General features: G+C 38.7%; 2 protein-coding genes across 8 annotated transcripts in view; both read left to right on the forward strand.

Moving 5' to 3' along the window:
• Window positions 1–10,108, forward strand: part of CREBRF (CREB3 regulatory factor) — a 55,111-nt gene extending 45,003 nt beyond the window's left edge. For all 5 annotated transcript variants that reach the window (XM_035014479.1, XM_035014461.1, XM_035014486.1 and 2 more), the window contains one exon: window positions 5,966–10,108. In XM_035014479.1, coding sequence (XP_034870370.1) covers window positions 5,966–6,081 — 116 coding nt within the window. In that variant the 3' untranslated portion in view covers window positions 6,082–10,108. The remainder of the gene's footprint in view (window positions 1–5,965) is intronic.
• A 5,956-nt stretch (window positions 10,109–16,064) lies between these two features.
• BNIP1 (BCL2 interacting protein 1) overlaps window positions 16,065–17,490 on the forward strand; it is a 90,538-nt gene continuing 89,112 nt past the window's right edge. For 2 of the 3 annotated variants that reach the window (XM_035014528.1, XM_035014518.1), the window contains exon 1: window positions 16,065–16,653. In XM_035014528.1, coding sequence (XP_034870419.1) covers window positions 16,570–16,653 — 84 coding nt within the window. In that variant the 5' untranslated portion in view covers window positions 16,065–16,569. The remainder of the gene's footprint in view (window positions 16,654–17,490) is intronic. The other variant, XM_035014511.1, reaches the window with a different exon arrangement.

A 17,490-nucleotide genomic window follows, 5' to 3' on the forward strand; every position in this document is an offset into this window, starting at 1 on the left:
GGGAACACAAGCAGGGGGAGTGGGAGAGGGAGAAGCAGGCTTCCCGCAGAGCAGGGAGCCTGATGCGGGGCTCGATCCCAGGACCCTTGGGATCATGACCTGAGCCAAAGGCAGACACTTAACGACTGAGCCACCCAGGCGCCCCACACCTCTGTTTCTCTTAAAAGCATTATTGTTGTGTTTATTTGCTGTTCTTATAGTTCTTTCGGTTTTGTCTTTTTTTTTAATTCTTTATTTAAATTCAATTTAGTTAACATATACTGTATTATCAGTTTCAGGCATAGAATTTAGTGATACAACTGATGCATCAAGTGTCCTTCTTAATGCCCATCACCCAATTACCCCATCCCCCCACCTACCTCCCCTCCAGCAACCCTCACTTTGTTTCCTAGAGTTCATGTCTCTTATGGTTTGCCTCCCTATTTTCATCGTATTTTTTTTTCTTCCCTTCCCCTATGTTCATCTGTTTTGTTTCTTAAATTCCACATATGAGTTGAAATCATATGGTATTTGTCTTTCTCTGACTGACATTTCGCTTAACATAATACCCTCTAGTTCCAGCTATATCGTTGCAAATGGCAAGATTTCATTCTTTTTGATGGCTGAGTAATATTCCATTGTGTATATGTGTGTGGGTATACACACACACACACACACACATACATCTTCTTTATCTATTCATCTGTCGATGGACATCTGGGCTCTTTCCATATTTTGGCTATTACGGACATGGCTGCTATAAACATTGGGGTGTATGTGCCACTTGGAATCACTATGTGTGTATCCTTTGGGTAAATACCTAGTAGTGCAGTTGCTGAGTGGTGGCATAGCTCTATTTTTAACTTTCTGAAGAACCTCCATGCTGTTTTCCAGAGTGGCTGCACCATTTTGCATTCCCACCAACAGTGTAAGAGGGTTCCCCTTTCTCTACATCCTCACCAACATCTTTTGTTTCCTGAGTTGTTCATTTTAGCCATTTTGACCGGTGTGAAGTGATATCTTATTATGGTTTTGATTTGTAGTTCCCTGATGCCAAGTGATGTTGAGCATTTTTTCATGTGTTTGTTGGCCATTTGTATGTCTTCTGCCCATTTCTTGACTGGGTTGTTTTTTGGGTGTTGAGTGTGATAAATTCTTTACAGATTTTGGATACTAGCCCTTTATCTGATAAGATATTTACAAATATCTTCTCCCATTCCATAGGTTGCCATTTTCTTTTAATTTTGTCTTACTTTCAGGAATTAATTTTTTCTTAAAATTCTTTTCTGAGTTTTTCTATTTCTGATTTTTGTTCTTTCATGTAACATTTTCTTTAATGTCTTTTTGTTCATTTTGAAAATCATTGAGTTCATTCTGAAATAATAGTGGGTTGTGACCATTTGGGATAATAATAGTGGGATATGGTCATTTGTGGTCATATCTTTCAGGCACACTTTCATTGTAGGAATCTTCTCTTTTATCTTACAATAACTTTTTTTTTAAAGATTTTTTTCATCCATTCGAAAGAGAGAGAGAGAACACGAGCAGGGTGTGGGGCAGAGGGAGAAGGAGAAGCAGACTCCCTGCTGAGCAGGGAACCCAACACAGGCTCCCAGGACCCTGAGATCATGACCAGAGCTGAAGGTAGATGCTTAATAGACTGAGCCACCCAGGCACCCCATTTACAATAACTTCATGGGATTTTTGACTTTAATACACGTAAAACTGTTTTTTCTAAGCCTTGAAAAGAAAGTTTAGTTCAGGATTGCTTTCCTAACTTCAAATTTTAGAGTCAGAATATGTTTTGTATTAATTGAAAACAGAGGACCCTAAAACTGTGTTTTGTATTCATTTATGAGATGGTCATTCAATCCAGCCTAAGAAGGGGACACAGGAGAGGAGCAGGAAGAAAGTTTACCCTAGAGAAACAAAGTCACCACATGCCACAAGGGAGCCACATGGAGGGAGCAATAAGGGAGAGGGTTCAACAAAGCAAGTTAGGGAGGGGACAGAGAGAGCGAGTGGGAGAAAAACAAAGGAACCTGTGGACAAGTGCCTTTATTGGAGTTAGTGGTGATGTTCCAAAGCAGAAGGTGTGAGGGGATTTCTTTGGTACATTTGTATGTCACTAGCCCACAGTCAAGCAAGGACAAGAAGAGGAACTTGCGGCAGGCAGGTGCACATGGCAACTTGCTTTCTGAAATTTTTTGGTCTGTGCTCCTCTCCCATTTTATGTGGACCATCTTTCTTTCATATCTGTTGTTCCTGTCTTGCCCAGTTTTGATTCTTACCAGTCCTGCCTCCTGTCCTTCAAGGGAGTCCTGGTTGGTCAGTTTTTAGTTCACAGAGCTAGACTGCTCTAGCTCCTCAACATCTTACTGTGGGCTTCTCACATTCACCTTCACCTGTTCTCATGTGGCTTCCAGTGAGTAACCTGTTGGCTGTTCTTGACTTCTTTTGTTCTCAGGTACATTAATTCCCTTGACTCATCCTGCACAAATATTGGTAATGTTAATGCCATATGGGTCTTGTAGCTTTTGGTAGTTTGTTTCCACCCTTTTGAATTTTGGAGTTTGTGGAGATACGTTGTCATTTGTTAATGTTTTCCATGGGTTTATGGTTTTTCTATTTAATCTCTGTTTTTATATGGGGCATTGAGGAGATTAAAAATCTATGCTGCCATACAATAATCTTTCCAGAATTCCTTTCTGGAGGACTTTAAATAAATTGGAGTTTTTCTTTTTCTTTTTTTTTTTTTTAAGATTTTATTTATTTATTTGAGAGAGAGAATGAGATAGAGCATGAGAGGGAGGAGGGTCAGAGGGAGAAGCAGACTCCCTGCCAAGCAGAGAGCCCGATGCGGGACTCGATCCCGGGACTCCAGGATCACGACCTGAGCCGAAGGCAGTCGCTCAACCAACTGAGCCACCCAGGCACCCTGGAGTTTCTTTTTCTTAAAGATTTGATAGAACACTCTTTGAAACTATCTGGTCCGATGTGTTTTTGTGATTAACTCTTTGAAAACTTTCTCTGTGTCTCTATGATAATTTGTATGTCAGATTACAAGCTCTTCTGGAGTCAGTTTGATTTTTATATTCCTAGAAAATTATCTACTTCCTCCATGCCCTCAAATTTATTAAAATTCTTTGTTTTTTTAAATAGCCTCTGTATCAGTGGCTAGTACTTCATTTTCATTTCTTACTTTGTCTGCTGTGTTTGCCTTCACTTCTTGCATTGGTTAATTATAGGTGGTTCTCCTTTCTCCCCCAAAGAACCAGCTCTTGAATTCATCAGTTCTTCTGATTTCTTCAGTTAGATGCTTAATTCACTTCTTCTTTTATTTTTTCTTGTTCATTAATATAATTAAAAACCTTTGAAATTTCTCCTGAGAACTGCTTTAGCTATATGTCGTAAATTCTGATATGTCTTATTTGTTTTCTGAATACTTTGAAATTTTAGGTTTGATTTACTCTCTGGCCCAAGAATTGTTTGAGAGAGATTTAAAATTTTCCAGAAGGTAGACATTATTATTTTCTAGTTTTGTTATTAACTTCTCTTTTTTTTTGTTATTTATTAAGATTTTTTTTAGCAACCCGGGGTGCCTGGGTGGCTCAGTTGTTGGGCGTCTGCCTTCGGCTCGGGTCATGATCCCAGGGCCCTGGGATCGAGCCCCGCATCAGGCTCCCTGCTCAGCGGGAAGCCTGCTTCTCCCTCTCCCACTCCCCCTGCTTGTGTTCCCTCTCTTGCTTTGTCTCTGTCAAATAAATAAAATCTTAAAAAAAAAAAAAAAGATTTTTTTTTTAACGACCCAACATGGTTACATTTATTTACATTTGTTATGTTTATTACAGCCTAATTAAATGTTCTGTGGACATTGAAAAGTAGATATATTTTCTGTTTTATGTTAAGACTCCATTATATGTTGATTAGGTAATCTTAATTAGGTCTTTTTTTCCTTTTTATTTTTGTAGAAGGTGCCCATTTACTCTATGTAAAACTGAGAAAGTCCCTGCTAATGTGTTTCAGTTTTTTCTCATATTTTCTGTGGTTTTGCTTGAATGCTGGAGTGCTTGAATAGGATTCCTTACTGCTAGATCTTCATTATGGATCAAAATCTTTATTATTATGAAGCATACTTCTTTGATCTTCTTTGTAACGTTTTATCTGAATTTAGTCCTGTCTGATATTGCAATCATGAATGCAGCTTTCTTATTTATATTTGCTTAGTATACCTTTGCCTACCCTTTAACTTTCAGTCTTTCTGAATCACTTTATACTAGATACATCTCTTTTAAAAACATTTAAGTCAAAATTTAATTTTGATAAGTAGAGCATAAAATTAACTTTTAGATTTTTATACATAGCATAAAGTTGGATTTTATTTATTAGACAGACTGGGGTTTTTCTTTAATAGGTGAGCTTCATTTTTTATTTACTGATACATGTTTGATTTTAATTTTGTCATCAGAAGATGTTAGGCTTTGTTCATGTGGCTTTTTCCTTTTTATATCATTCATTGTATGATCCATTATTATAGTTGCAGTTTTGTATGTGTTCTCTGATTATTTTTTTACTTGTGCGTTGAATTTTTAACTAGAACATGACATGTTTAATTTTTTTCCCTTAACTTCTCATTTAAGATTTCAATCCTGTAAGAAGAATAGAAATGGTACCTGAACATCTGCTTATCATTCATCTAGATTCACCAGTTGTTAATATTTTGCTGCATTTGCTTTATTTTTTCTGTATCTACATATTTTTATTCCTGAGTATTTGAAGGTAACTTCTAAACAAATACTTCATCCCTAACTACTTCAGCATGTGTTTCTCAAGAACAAGGACATTTTCTTACTTAGGCACAATACCAGTATCACACCCAAGTACTTCAACACTGTTATAATGTCTATATGGAGTCCATATTTAAACTTCCCCAGTTGTCTCAATAATGTCCTTTTATAGTCTTTTTGTTTGTTTGTTAAGGATCATGCATTGCATTTATTTATATCTTTTTGCCCCCTTTAATCTAGATCAGTCTACCAGCCTTTTTTTTTTTCCCCATGAAAAATTCAGGTAGTTGATCTTGTAAAATGTCCCAACATCTGGAGTTAGACGTCTGTTTCCTCCTGACTAGATGCAGTTAAATTTTCTTGGCAAGAATCATCATAGGTGATTATCCTTCTCATTCCATCACTCAAGAGGTACATATTATCAGTTTGTCCCATTATTGGTCATGCTACATTTAATCACATGGCTGAGGTAGCATCAGTTCTGTGTTTGTTATAGTATCTTTTGACTTCTTCCAATGGGCATTGACTAGATATTTTTCTGTTTCCATATCATTTTAATCATTTATTTTCTCATTTTAAAACATGCTTATACTTCTGTTATTTGACTTACTGATTTGAAGTATCTTTGACCTCAGCTGTAGAAGATGAGGAAGACGAAAGATTCAAATTACACTATCTCCCATCTTTTTTCCCTCTTCTCTTCCAACTTTGTTTATTCATTCACTTCTCTTTAAAATGAAGAAAAGGAAACATAAACTTAATACAGTAGTTATAAAAATGACTGAAAACATCCTTCAGGTCAGTGTTTTCAGTTGTGTGGGTAAAGCCCACCCATGGGACGCACTGTGGCTGGAGCAGTTGGAAGAGCCTGGCTGGGAAAACAGGGAGAGCTTGTTGACAGGTGTGGGGTTTGGATTTGGACTATTATTTGGACTGTTGCTACTTGTCATCTACCACACTTTAAAATGTTGATTAACCATTCTTTATTCTTGGTTTGACCTTTCTAATCTAAAAATTGTAAGCTCTCATCTGAGGAGTAGAATTAATTTCTGTATTGCAATAGTAAGCAGCTGAGTACTTGGCTGGGGCCAGTATCAAGCAGGAGGCCACCCCTGACCCCCAGATCTGCCTACTCCTCACCTTCGTTTTATGCCTTCTCCATTTCTGTGCCTAAGTGTGCCTTATTTCTTTTTCCTCAGGTCTCCCAGTTGCTGGGCAAACCTCAGAATTTGTTAACCAAGTGTTAGAGAAGACTGCAGAAGGCAATCCCACTGGAGGCCTTGTAGGACTAAGGATACCAACATCAAAAGTGTGATCAGCCTCATTGGACCACTGGTCAGAAATGTCTGTGTTTGTCACGTTATTCATTGTAAATTTTCATTCTGTTTTGCATGTCAGTTTAGCATTATGTAAACATTTACGATTAGGTTACATTGTTTTAAGAACTAAGTAGCATAAGTGAAGCATGATCCAAAATACTTGATTATTGCATTTTCAGAGCATAAACCATGGTTAAAACTGCTACTGGCATCAGAATTGAAACTCACACATTTAAGTAAATGTTCAGATACAGATTGCAAAAATCTGTTTAAGTAAAACATTCAGGAGGAGCGAAATTAGTAAATGCCAAATATTGTGGCAGGTTTATGCTCTGAACCACACAAAAAAAATTGAGGAAGCATTTTTTTAAACAGTCAGTTTAGATTGTTTTTAGAATTATTCCTTTTGTTCTAATTTTCCACAACCATTAATCTCACTTGTACATGGCACAACCCAGCACTCATGCCCATGTGCCATATTAGAAGTTCATTTTCCGAGCTCAATATGGTATATATAAATATATATATAAATATATATATAATGTCTGTGCAAGTAAGAAAAAAAAGCATATTCTTTGTGCCTTGTATTTTGGGGAAACTATAAAACTGGTAATATTTTGTATGATGAAAACCCTAATGAGGAAACACAAGATATATAGATGGAAAAATTATGGGGTTTAAATGTTTTTTTGTTCCAACTCTTTTTCAGATTTTTTGAATGTATATAGGACTATGTTGAAATGTAGATATATGCCACAGAGTCTGTGTATTGTATAAAAAACAAAACAAAAAACAAACAAAAAAAAGATGGCTCTAGAAAACTCATATTTCGGTACTTGACCGGAAGAAGACAAATACTTGCACATTATTGCGATTGTTTTATTTTTTGTACCAAAGACAAATGCAACTGATATGGCAAACTGCCAGTCTAAGTAAAGTTTTGCACAGCTTACATGATACTGTATGAATGTATGAAAAAAAAAGGAGAAAAAAAAAGAAAAATGAAAAGGTCAGGGTTAGGGATCTTACTGAACTGTGAATTTTATTTCTGTTTGGGTCCAATTATCTACAGAAGGAGCATCCACACACACAAATATTATTTTGCTGTTCCTCTAGTTCGCTTCCATAGTAGATAAGTTGGTGGCCATTTAGATGTCTGTAAGTCTTTTTATTTCTGCACTTATTGTAGGAAATTTTAATATATTTCATTTTAGTAAGCTATTGGTAAAATAGTTTTTGACCTTGAAAATTAAAGTTTATTTAGCTTATTGTAGTATACTTCCACCAAACAACCAAAATACAGATTATTTTTATTGTATTATGTATATATATATATGTAAAGAAAGAAAAAAGCTAAAAATATCTAATTCTTTAGTTGCCACTTTTCCAATTGATGTATTATTGTGCATGTAATATTTTCAAAGATCAACACAAGCTTAAAACAAAAAAACAATTTATAGATTTTTATATTTTTGTACAGGTATTTTCAAACTAGCTTCTTCAAACTTACATGTGACTTCTTCTATAGTTTCTAGAACTGAGAAATATTAACACATTTAGTTTTTAGGTGCTCTTTTTTGCTCACATAAAACAGCTTCATTAGTCAGTGTTTTAACTGTGTTAAAGCTTTACCTCTTGATGAGAAATTTCTTGTGTCAAGGCAGCATTATAAACCTTCCCCACAGATCTTTCCATTCTGTCTCTCTTACTGTTTGATTCTCAAATCTTGTGTTTTGAACTCTGAAGACTGGTGGCATAAAAACTATACTTTTAAAAAGATCCTATCTAGCCAGAAAAAAATACCAAAAATTTCAGACCTAGCTGCTGGGAAATTATCTATTTTCTCCAACCGTTTCTCCATTACCCCCTGGAGAATTTATTCCTTAATTATATTTTGTCCTAATAGTGTGTTTCTTTTTCTTCTACTTTATCCCCTCTCCCTCCCACCCCCCCGCCACTTGTAAGCCATAGCATCTGAAGCTATAGCTTATCAAGTTTGATTCTAAAACACACAGTAACAACTGAACAATGTTGCTTATATGCTTCTTTGACATCATGAAAAGGAAACTCCTAGAAGGATTGTCTTAACACCTTGGCTGAACTGTGATGCACAAGATTTTCCTGTGTGCTTGGTGGAAACATACCTGGTTAGTGCATTCATGCTACACAGATGATAAGCTCAGAGCTAATGGTTTAAAAGAATGTAAGCTCGTTGTTTAAAGTTTTTCCTTTTTAGATGGAGAAGGCAAAGCACAGGCTTATAACTTAGAAGTATATGAAGTTTTGACAGAGTGTGGTTAGTAAACTGAAACATGTTCCAAAATGTGGCAGTTTTGCAATCAGGTGAAAATCACTTCGTGATAGAGATTCAGCTGATGAGGTTTATAAAATTGCCCCTTTCTAGCTGCTCTGTTCGGAATTCTGGTTTTTGATACTTTTTTCCTGTCTGCAAACCAGAATTTGATTTTTTGGTCTTGCATTTCAAAAAAAAAAAAAAAAAAAAAAAAAAGTTTGAATCTGTTTAGTAGATTCCATATCCTTGCATTTCAGTGTTTTATATGTACTACTTAAGTTAAATAGTTAAAAGCTTTTAAATAGTTGAGCTTTTTAATGTTGACACTTTATTTTGTACCTATTTATATATGTATGTATATCTTAGAAAAGCACTTTGTTAAAAAAAAAAATTGCATTTTATATGATTCCTGCCATTTGCTGCTAAATCTGGGCTGGTCAGAATGCTGCAGCGATACTTGATCTAAATAAAAACCTGGCAGTAAAATGTAGAGTGAAAGTTAAATCCTCTTGCTGTTTTAACTTTATCATAAAGATGACATAGGCAAGCTGTGCAGCTTTACATTTTAACCAGGGGACTCTGTGGCATTTAAAACCGTCTAGAAATGGTTGTACTTTAATGCCAGTAATAATCTGCTTCCTCTATTGTCATTAAAATATATGCGTTTAGTGTATCACACAAACAAATCTTATAAGGGTAACGTAAAAACCCCAACAATTGTACATGTTCTGTTTTTGAAAATTGTGGCATGTATTTTTGGGTGAAGATCATTAGAGAAGAGCTCTCTAAAGGTTTTCTGTGTTCATACATGGTATACAGATAGCTCATAATGAAGTCCAGAATTTTACTTTAAGTGAAGGCATTGTGAATTCACCTCAAATAAACCCATTGTTCCAAAAGCAATTATAAACTTTGACTCTAGTACTACTATGATTTAAAAAAAATACAAAAAACGTTCTTCCTCGTTTCAGATACACTGGATTCTTTATAGAGTTTGTCTCCATATGAAAGCATGCTGTCCAGTTGTTCTTGTTAAGATCTTGTCTGAGTTTTGAATTGGGTGCCACACTTTTTCAGTCAATATGATTGCTTGTTCTACTGTACCATGTATGATTCTTGTCCTTTCCTATATCCTTCATGACAGATTATGATGTGGCTTTATATTGTGCCTTACTTGTACATTTAAACTTAACGTCTTCATTCCCTTCCACTTCCTAAATCTTTCACTTTGACCTTTTTGGTAAGAGAATCAGAGCAATTATAAAAACATCATGAAGGATTTCAGATGGGTATGGTTTCCAGTTCCCTCTCTTTATAGTTATTTTATATTTGTATGAAAGACCAGTTTTGAATGGTCTTTAAATACGAGAGGGAAAGACTAGCAGTAATTTCACTACATCCCTTGTTTCTGACTTTCATGAATTTGTCCTACATCTTCTTTCTGATGCTTGACTTGATTTGCTCCTTAGCAATAGTCTGCATTTAAAGAAAGGTGTGTTCAGTTCGTCAGCTTGAAATTGACTATTTCATCTTTCCAGAATTTTTTAGGAGAAGAATACTCGTTTTGTTTGTTTTATAAAACAGATGACAAGTCTCTTTAAAAGAAACAGAAGTACAGTACTTTTGAAATACAATGCTGTTAGTTTGGATTTCTTTTTTTTATATATAATATTCATACAATTATCTGATGTTTGCCTTCATTAATAAAGCTGTTAGTTTATTCACCAAAATGTCAAGAATGGATGTGCTTTTCTTTATTCCATACATTTAAAAATATTTTAGCTGCTAAGATTTAGTTAACTTTCTAAGAAACAAATTCAAGTTGCCTTCAGCAGGAATTAACAAAAGCTTATGTTCCCTTTCTTTATATAGTCTTCCTACAATTCTGTTCAAGTATTTTCTAATTAATTATGTAAGAGAATGTTAGCATCTCTCCAAATCTTGAAACTTGAATTTTGAGAATGCGTTGAATTATGCTTTCAGTGTTAAAGTAAAAGGTTTCAATTATCCTTCTAGTGAAGTCTATTGTGGAATACCATTTCCCATGGAACTGAGGCCATTTCCACAACTTTGCACAGAATTGCAGTCTTGTTCTTCCCTTGGATCATGACAAATAAGTCTCACACAGTGCCGTAATACTTGTGGATTCTTTTGTAATCTTTGTAATCTTAATAAGGGCATTATGAGAAGATGACTCCATGTTTTTTTAATATTTCAAACACATTGGGATGTAACAATGAATGTCAACTGTAGGAATGGTTGTTTCGTTTTAAGGAATAAGCATGTTGGGGAAAGATGATGAAAATGTACTACTGACAGTTTTACACTTCCATAGGCAAGTGGGATTATGTGTTGAAGCATAATCCTCATGCTTAGTAAACTGACCGAAAATTGTAGAAATTACACCTAGGAACTGAATTATGCCAAATTGCCATTTTTCTTTAGAAAAGAGAGGTTAGGGTGTAGTAGTGAGGGAGTAGAACCTTAAAACTACTTCCAAATAGTATTTTGGAATTGAAGACTTGGTGACTAGAGAAGAACATCAGAGTTGGGTATTTCAGTGTGCCAAGTTTGGGTGAACTAGGTTTGCCTCTTTCATAACAATGTAAACACAATGGTGTAGTTAATTAAATTCTGGGTGGATGGGAGCGGGACTGATTACTGTGTCTTGCCCTTCGCCCTTTGTTTTTTTCGGAACCAAATAACAGAAATGTGTATGTGTGTACTGTATCTGCCTTTCCACCACATTTTTATGACACTGTATTCCACTGCCTGCTTTTTTTTACCTTCTTTCCCTAGGATTTGTCCTCTAACTTAGCATTTGTGATTAACAGTGATACTAGGGCTGACCGCACATAAGAAGTCACAAGAGAAGAGCGGAAGGGCAAGAATTCAGAGCATTTGTTCATATGATGTGGCAACCTCTTTTGCATAGTGGCGTAGGATCCTGTTTGTAATGCTATCATAAATATTCTGTAGTTTTGTTTCCCCATTACCCCAACTGGAGCTATGAAACTTTTTATTGGATTCAGTCTTGTCTTTTGTCTAGAAAGAATTTTATCTTGTTGACGCATGAGCTGTTTAAAAATTATTCTATTAAATGTTGGTTAATAGTTGTGCAGTTTTTCTTTTCAGAAGAAAAGGCAATTCAAATGTTGCCTTTGTTTTCTGTCACCTTCCAACCCCTCAGCACTTCTAGTCAGATACAGATTCATCAGTGTATGCAACATCCTTTGTAATTTAAAATAAAAAAAGATGAAAAGGTTTTGAATTGTTTGCCTCATGTTTTCGCCCCCTCTCTGTTGCTTTTCTTTTGCTTACCAAGGTAACCGTCTGCGCCTCTGCAAGATAACCCCCTGCAAAGAAATTCCAGACTAAAGACAGCCGTGAACTGTGAATTGTGCTGCCCCCCTCTTGGTGCAGGACATAAAGAGCTAACATTTTGGACACTTTGGGCTGATTTTTCAGTACTCTAGTGAAATGTAGTATTCTGGAGAATTACTTATTGATGAAAACATTTGCATTCTTCATAGCTTGGAGCCCAGTTTAGTTTACACGTATTTTTTCCTCTTTGATTCTTCGGTTAAGCAAGGGAAATAAATGGTTTTGAGTCTCTCCTGACTTAAACATTTGTATGTGTTTAATGATTCAAAGCAAGTCTCTGAGATAGGCTGGGCGTATACACAATCTTCTTCTTTTTCTTTTTTTTAAAGATTTTATTTATTTGAGAGCAAGAGAGAGCACTAGCAGGGGGAGGGGCAGAGGGCGAAGCACTGTCCTCTGCTGAGCAGGGAGCCCAGGACCCTGGGATCATGACCTGAGCTGAAGGCAGACGCTTAACCAACGGAGCCACCCAGGTGTCCCCATATACAGAGAGTCTTGCTTCAGGGGACCTGAGTGAACACCGTTGAAGCAGGGTGTGCCTTGAAATGCTAAACATTTGTTTAGCATACATTTTGCCAAGACCTGTGCTAGGTAGAGATACCCAGGAACTCAAAATTTGCTGAGGGGAGGCAGCATGTGAATAAGACAAGAGCTGTTACACATGCCAAGGGTTCTGGGTACCTTATTGCTGAGATACTTGCAAGGACACAGGTACCACATCCAGTAGGGTATGCTAGAGAAGAATCAACAGGCTTGTGTTCATGACATCCCAGGATTCTTGAAGTTCTTTTTGCTTCATTTGAGTGACATTGGGGCTGAAGTGGAGATAGCCTCTCATGGACTTGACCTCCATCCAAACCACCCCTCACAGGAGCCTCCATCATGGTCTGGGAACTTTTAAGGAGCTGGGTGAGCCTGGGTGGCTCAGATGGTTGAGCGTCTGCCTTCGGCTTGGGTCATGGTCTTGGGGTCCTGGGATCGAGCCCCGCATCGGGCTCCCTGGTTGGCGGGGAACCTGCTTCTCCCTCTGCCTCCACTGTTCCCCCTGCTTGTGCTCTCTCGCTCTTTCTGTCAAATAAATAAACAAAATCTTTGAAAAAAAGGAAACATTTTGTGGGTAGCACCTAGTTAAATGGGTTATTCAGTTGCCACTCCTCACCCACAGTGGTTCAGAACCAGGAGAACTCTTTAGCCAGAAATCCATAAAGTTGGGAAATGCTTTAATATCCCAGCTGAAAGGTTTAGAATAAGAAAAGGGTGTTAGGAAGTCTAGAAGGCAGGGGTGGCTGGCATTCATTAAACCCCTGCTAGGTGCTTTCCTTTCAAGTAACTCAGCTCTCGGTGGTGCAGTGAGGTGGGTGGTCATGTCCATTTTACAAAAGAGAATAGACTCAGATAAGGGGACTCACTTGAGACCCAGCGTATATGATACCCCCAATTGAAACTCCAGTCTGCTCCTGCACTCAGAGACAATTCATACTCCTAAAGGACCAGGCCAGGTCACAGGCAATATTTGAATGGATATCTGTGTAGGAGGGAGATAATGGGCTTAGAATCTGAAAAACAGAACTAAAGCCAAAAACTATGGGGCGCCTGGGTGGCTCAGTCGTTAAGCCTCTGCCTTCGGCTCAGGTCATGATCCCAGGGTCCTGGGATAGAGCCCAGCATCGCACCCAGCATCGGGCTCCCTGCTCAGCAGGAAGCCTGCTTCTCCCTCTCCCACTCCCCCTGCTTGTGTTCCATCTCTCGCTGTGTCTCTCTCTGTCATAAATAAATAAATTAAATAAATAAATAAATAAATAAGTCAAAAACTAGCAGATGTAGTAACCAAAAGCTAATCTCAGGATCTGTGGGTAAAGGTGATAGAAGCAAAAGAACATTGGCAGTAGTCAGTGATTGAGAGCGTGGGTCACTGCATTGTACATCTATCCCTCAAAGATGGCCTCTAGCTTAAGGGCTTAGAATTGGGTCTCTTTGTTAGAAGGGAGCATGCTGGAGGGATGTTTTCTTCTTCAACTGTTGCAGAACGACTGCATGGAGACTCAGTTACATAGGAATTTCCAGCAAGAAGGGGCCCAAGGTCATGTGTCCTAAATAGGGAGCTTCTATCTGAGGATCCAAAACTTTTGAGTGACCTGAAAAACGTCAGTTTCTTTAAAGGATTTTAGTCTTAAAACATCACCAGGAATGAACTTAAAATGTACAGGGTCTAGATAAAGAAAACTTTAAAATAACATGAAGGACACAGAAGAAGACTTGAACAAATGGAAAGAAAGACCCAAATTCTTGAACCAAAGCAGCCAACAACGTGAAGCTGTCAGTCCTCAAAATTAAATTAAAAATTAATGCTCTCTCAAAATATACCCTCATTGTTAAAAAAAACAAAACAAACAAAGTTCATAGGGGAAAAAAAATAATAGCTGGAAGATGCTGGGGGAAAAAAAAGATCAGGCATTTAATCCAAACACATGAAAACACATAAAACTATAAAACTGTCATTTTGGTGCATAAATAGACCAATAGAACAGAATGGAAGGTCTAGAAATAGATTCAAACATAAGAATTTATTAAGGTAAATGTAGCATCCAGAACCAGTGGAAAAAAGATGGATTCTTCAGAAAACAGGATTGGAACAACTGGGAAACTCGAGAAAGAAAAGTTGGCTCTGTATCTCATACAATAAGCCAATATATATCTCAAAATGTATAAATGAACAAATAACAGAAGAAATATGGGCAATTCCTTTAAAACCTGTGGGGTGAGGGTAGGGAGGGTTTTCTAACTTGGATCCCAAATCCAGGAGTCATAAATGAAGATTGATAAATTCTATGTAAAATAAAAATTAAAAACTTTTAAGGCCAAAACCATCATAAGGGAAGTCGAAATTCTATAGCCTATGCAAAAAGCACATCTCTAAGGGCTAATCCTCCTAATATATAAAGAGCTCCTGGAAACTGGTATGATAAAGAACCACCACCTAATAGAGAAATGAGCCAAGTAAATACAAATAGCACTCAATCTCATTCATGATAAGAGAAATGCAAATTAAAAGATGGCATTTTTCACTTAATCAAATCGGCAAAAGTCCTAGTATTTGTTAACACAGCACGTTGGCGAGGCCATGGGAAAGCAAGCATTTGTACCGCATTTCTGGAGGAGTATAGATTCATATAACCTCTCTGAAGAGCAATCTGGTGGTATGTACCTAAATTTTAAAAATGCACATATCCTTTGACTAGCCCTTCCGTTTGCACTGGACAAGTCATTCTCTCTGTGCCTATTTCTTTACGTGTAAAATGTGGATAATTCTACCTCATAGGGTTGTCGTGAGAGTCAAGTTAGATGACACACATTAAGAACTTAGTACAAAGTGCCGGGCACGTAGGAAGTGCTCCGAAAATGTCAGTCATGTTCTAGCAGCTAGTGCCCATTGAGTTCTTAAACACATGCCACATTACTGCACTGTGCTTGGTGCTTTTCATGTACTACCTCATTTAATCCTCCAGCCAACCCTGTGATTACCACCAGTTAGCCTCAGGATTCTGAGGGACAGAGGTGTGAAGTGGGTTGTCCTGCAGGCTTCAAGCAGGGTCGGCTCCCAAGCCTGCAGTACACTCCCTATTAGGTGCAGTGGGATGATAAACACCTTAAGGGGCAGTGTGTGGAGCACTGGAGAAACGCAGATGGGCAAGCTACATAGCCCCAAGGGTACAACACTACCCAAGGGGCCATATTTGGTTTTTGAGGGAAGACATGGCTTTCAGTGAAGGCTCTGCCACTTTCAAGTTGGGTAACCTTGGGGCAGGGTTGTTCAGTTTGGGTTTGTTTCACTTTGATCTACTCTTAGTCCATCTACTGATCTGTAAAACTGGGGTATTGCCTATTTCAAGTGTGGTTGAAGGGTTAAGAGATACACAGCTAAGCATTCAGGTCTTCATAATTTATGCTTGCTGATGTGAACAAAAGTATATGGGGCGGGAGCAAGAGGGGGGAAGCATATAAGAAAAGGGAACAGCATATTCCAAAGCTACAGATCCAAAAAGAACTTGAGGAATCCAGGGTGAGGTGGCTGATGGCCTTGAAGACCAGCTAAGAAACTTTGACTATTTAATAATAAAAATAAAAGAGCCACCATTTGTTGAGGGTCTGCTCTTAATTATTTCCATCAAAACTACTCCAGCGAGGTAGATTTAATAAATCCAACTGTACACAAAAGGAAACTTCCAGGAGCCACAGAAGAGGTGTAGGCAGGGAGGTGACTTGATCAGTTGCGATTTTAGAACCCTTGGGCCATGTGTTGAACTGACAGGGGGTGCTCTAAGAGACCTGCCTTGAATTCCATACATTAAAAGTAGTAATAACATTTTTCATTTTTTCATTTGCTCCACAGTTTATATTCACTGTACAACAATGAAAAATATAAGAAAATTTAAAGAAATATAAAAAATTGTTAACTCCACCTTCCAGAGACATCCTAATTGATACTTTCCTTCCAGTCTTTTTTTTTCCTCTATGCAAAAAATATGTAGTCATTAGAATGGCTCTTAGATAGAAGATGGGGAGAAGCCACTGCAAAAACGCCCTTGATACTCCCTCTCTCTTCTTCGTTTTCTTAGGACCACACCAAGAAGCGAGGCTGAGTGCAGCCGAGTTCTCAGGAGAAGTCCCTAGGACTTGCCGCCTCTCCCCTCGCTCGCCTCAGGCCGGTCTCTAGAGGGCGCTGTCGGAAGCCCGGGCGCGGAAGGAACGCGCGCGGAAACGCGCTTAAATTTGGGCACCCCCGCTTCCCGTAGCCTGCGTCCTCAACATGGCGGCCTCCCAAGATGTCCACGTCCGTATCTGTAACCAAGAGATTATCAAATTCGACCTGGAGGTGAAGGCGCTTATCCAGGTACTAATTCCCGGGACCCCTGCCGGGCTCCAGCAGCCTTAAACCCAGGTTCCGCTGGCTTCCTGTGAGCTTGGCGGTCTCACTCCCGAGCTTTCCCCACTTGGTCAAGTCCCTGAGGTCGTTGGTCCCGCCCCATGGCCGGCTACCCCGTTGTGGTCCCCCTTTGGTCCCGTTTCCTTGACCGTTGGCCCTGATCCTCCATCCACTTGCTGTCGTCTTGCCCTCTTCTGGACACTCCCATGTTCCCCGGTCCCTGACCAGGCTGCCCCTTTGTGGCCCCCATTGGCCCCTCCCGGGCACACTTATCGACTGGGACCGCCACACAACATACCTGTCACCCTGGTTGGCCCCGCCTTCTGACACCGCCCTCCCCACCGTTTGGTGGCGCCCTGAGGGGCATTAGCCCCGCCCCCTCCTGGGCAGCTGGGCAGGGTGCGGTGTCCCGTGGTACCAAAGGCCGCCTGACACGGGAGGCACCCGGTGAAATGAACTTAACTTAGACTGTAGTTGTGACTTTGTAAGTGAGGAAATCGGGTAAAGTGCCAAGGCCTGAATCAGAGGGCAGATGGTGGCAAAACTGCGACCTGACGGGGAAGGTCCGCCTAGAGAGGGACTTAAGGAGTATCTACAACTTCGCTTAACAGATGGGGTAATTGAGATGCTTTGCCTTAAGCCACTTAAGGGCAGAAGGCAGCAGAGCAATAACCAATTGACATAGGCAAGAGTTAGGAGTGTAGAAATGGTTCCTTGAATTTAGCAAAAAGAAACTAGGAGTTTTAAACCTTGGTTTTAGGCAAGTCATTTCCCTTTCCAACAAATGTTAGTAGACATTAGATG

Source organism: Mirounga leonina, unplaced genomic scaffold (assembly GCF_011800145.1).
Source record: "Mirounga leonina isolate KUSES-001 unplaced genomic scaffold, KU_Mleo_1.0 Mir_104, whole genome shotgun sequence".
NCBI classification, from domain to species: Eukaryota; Metazoa; Chordata; class Mammalia; order Carnivora; family Phocidae; genus Mirounga; species Mirounga leonina.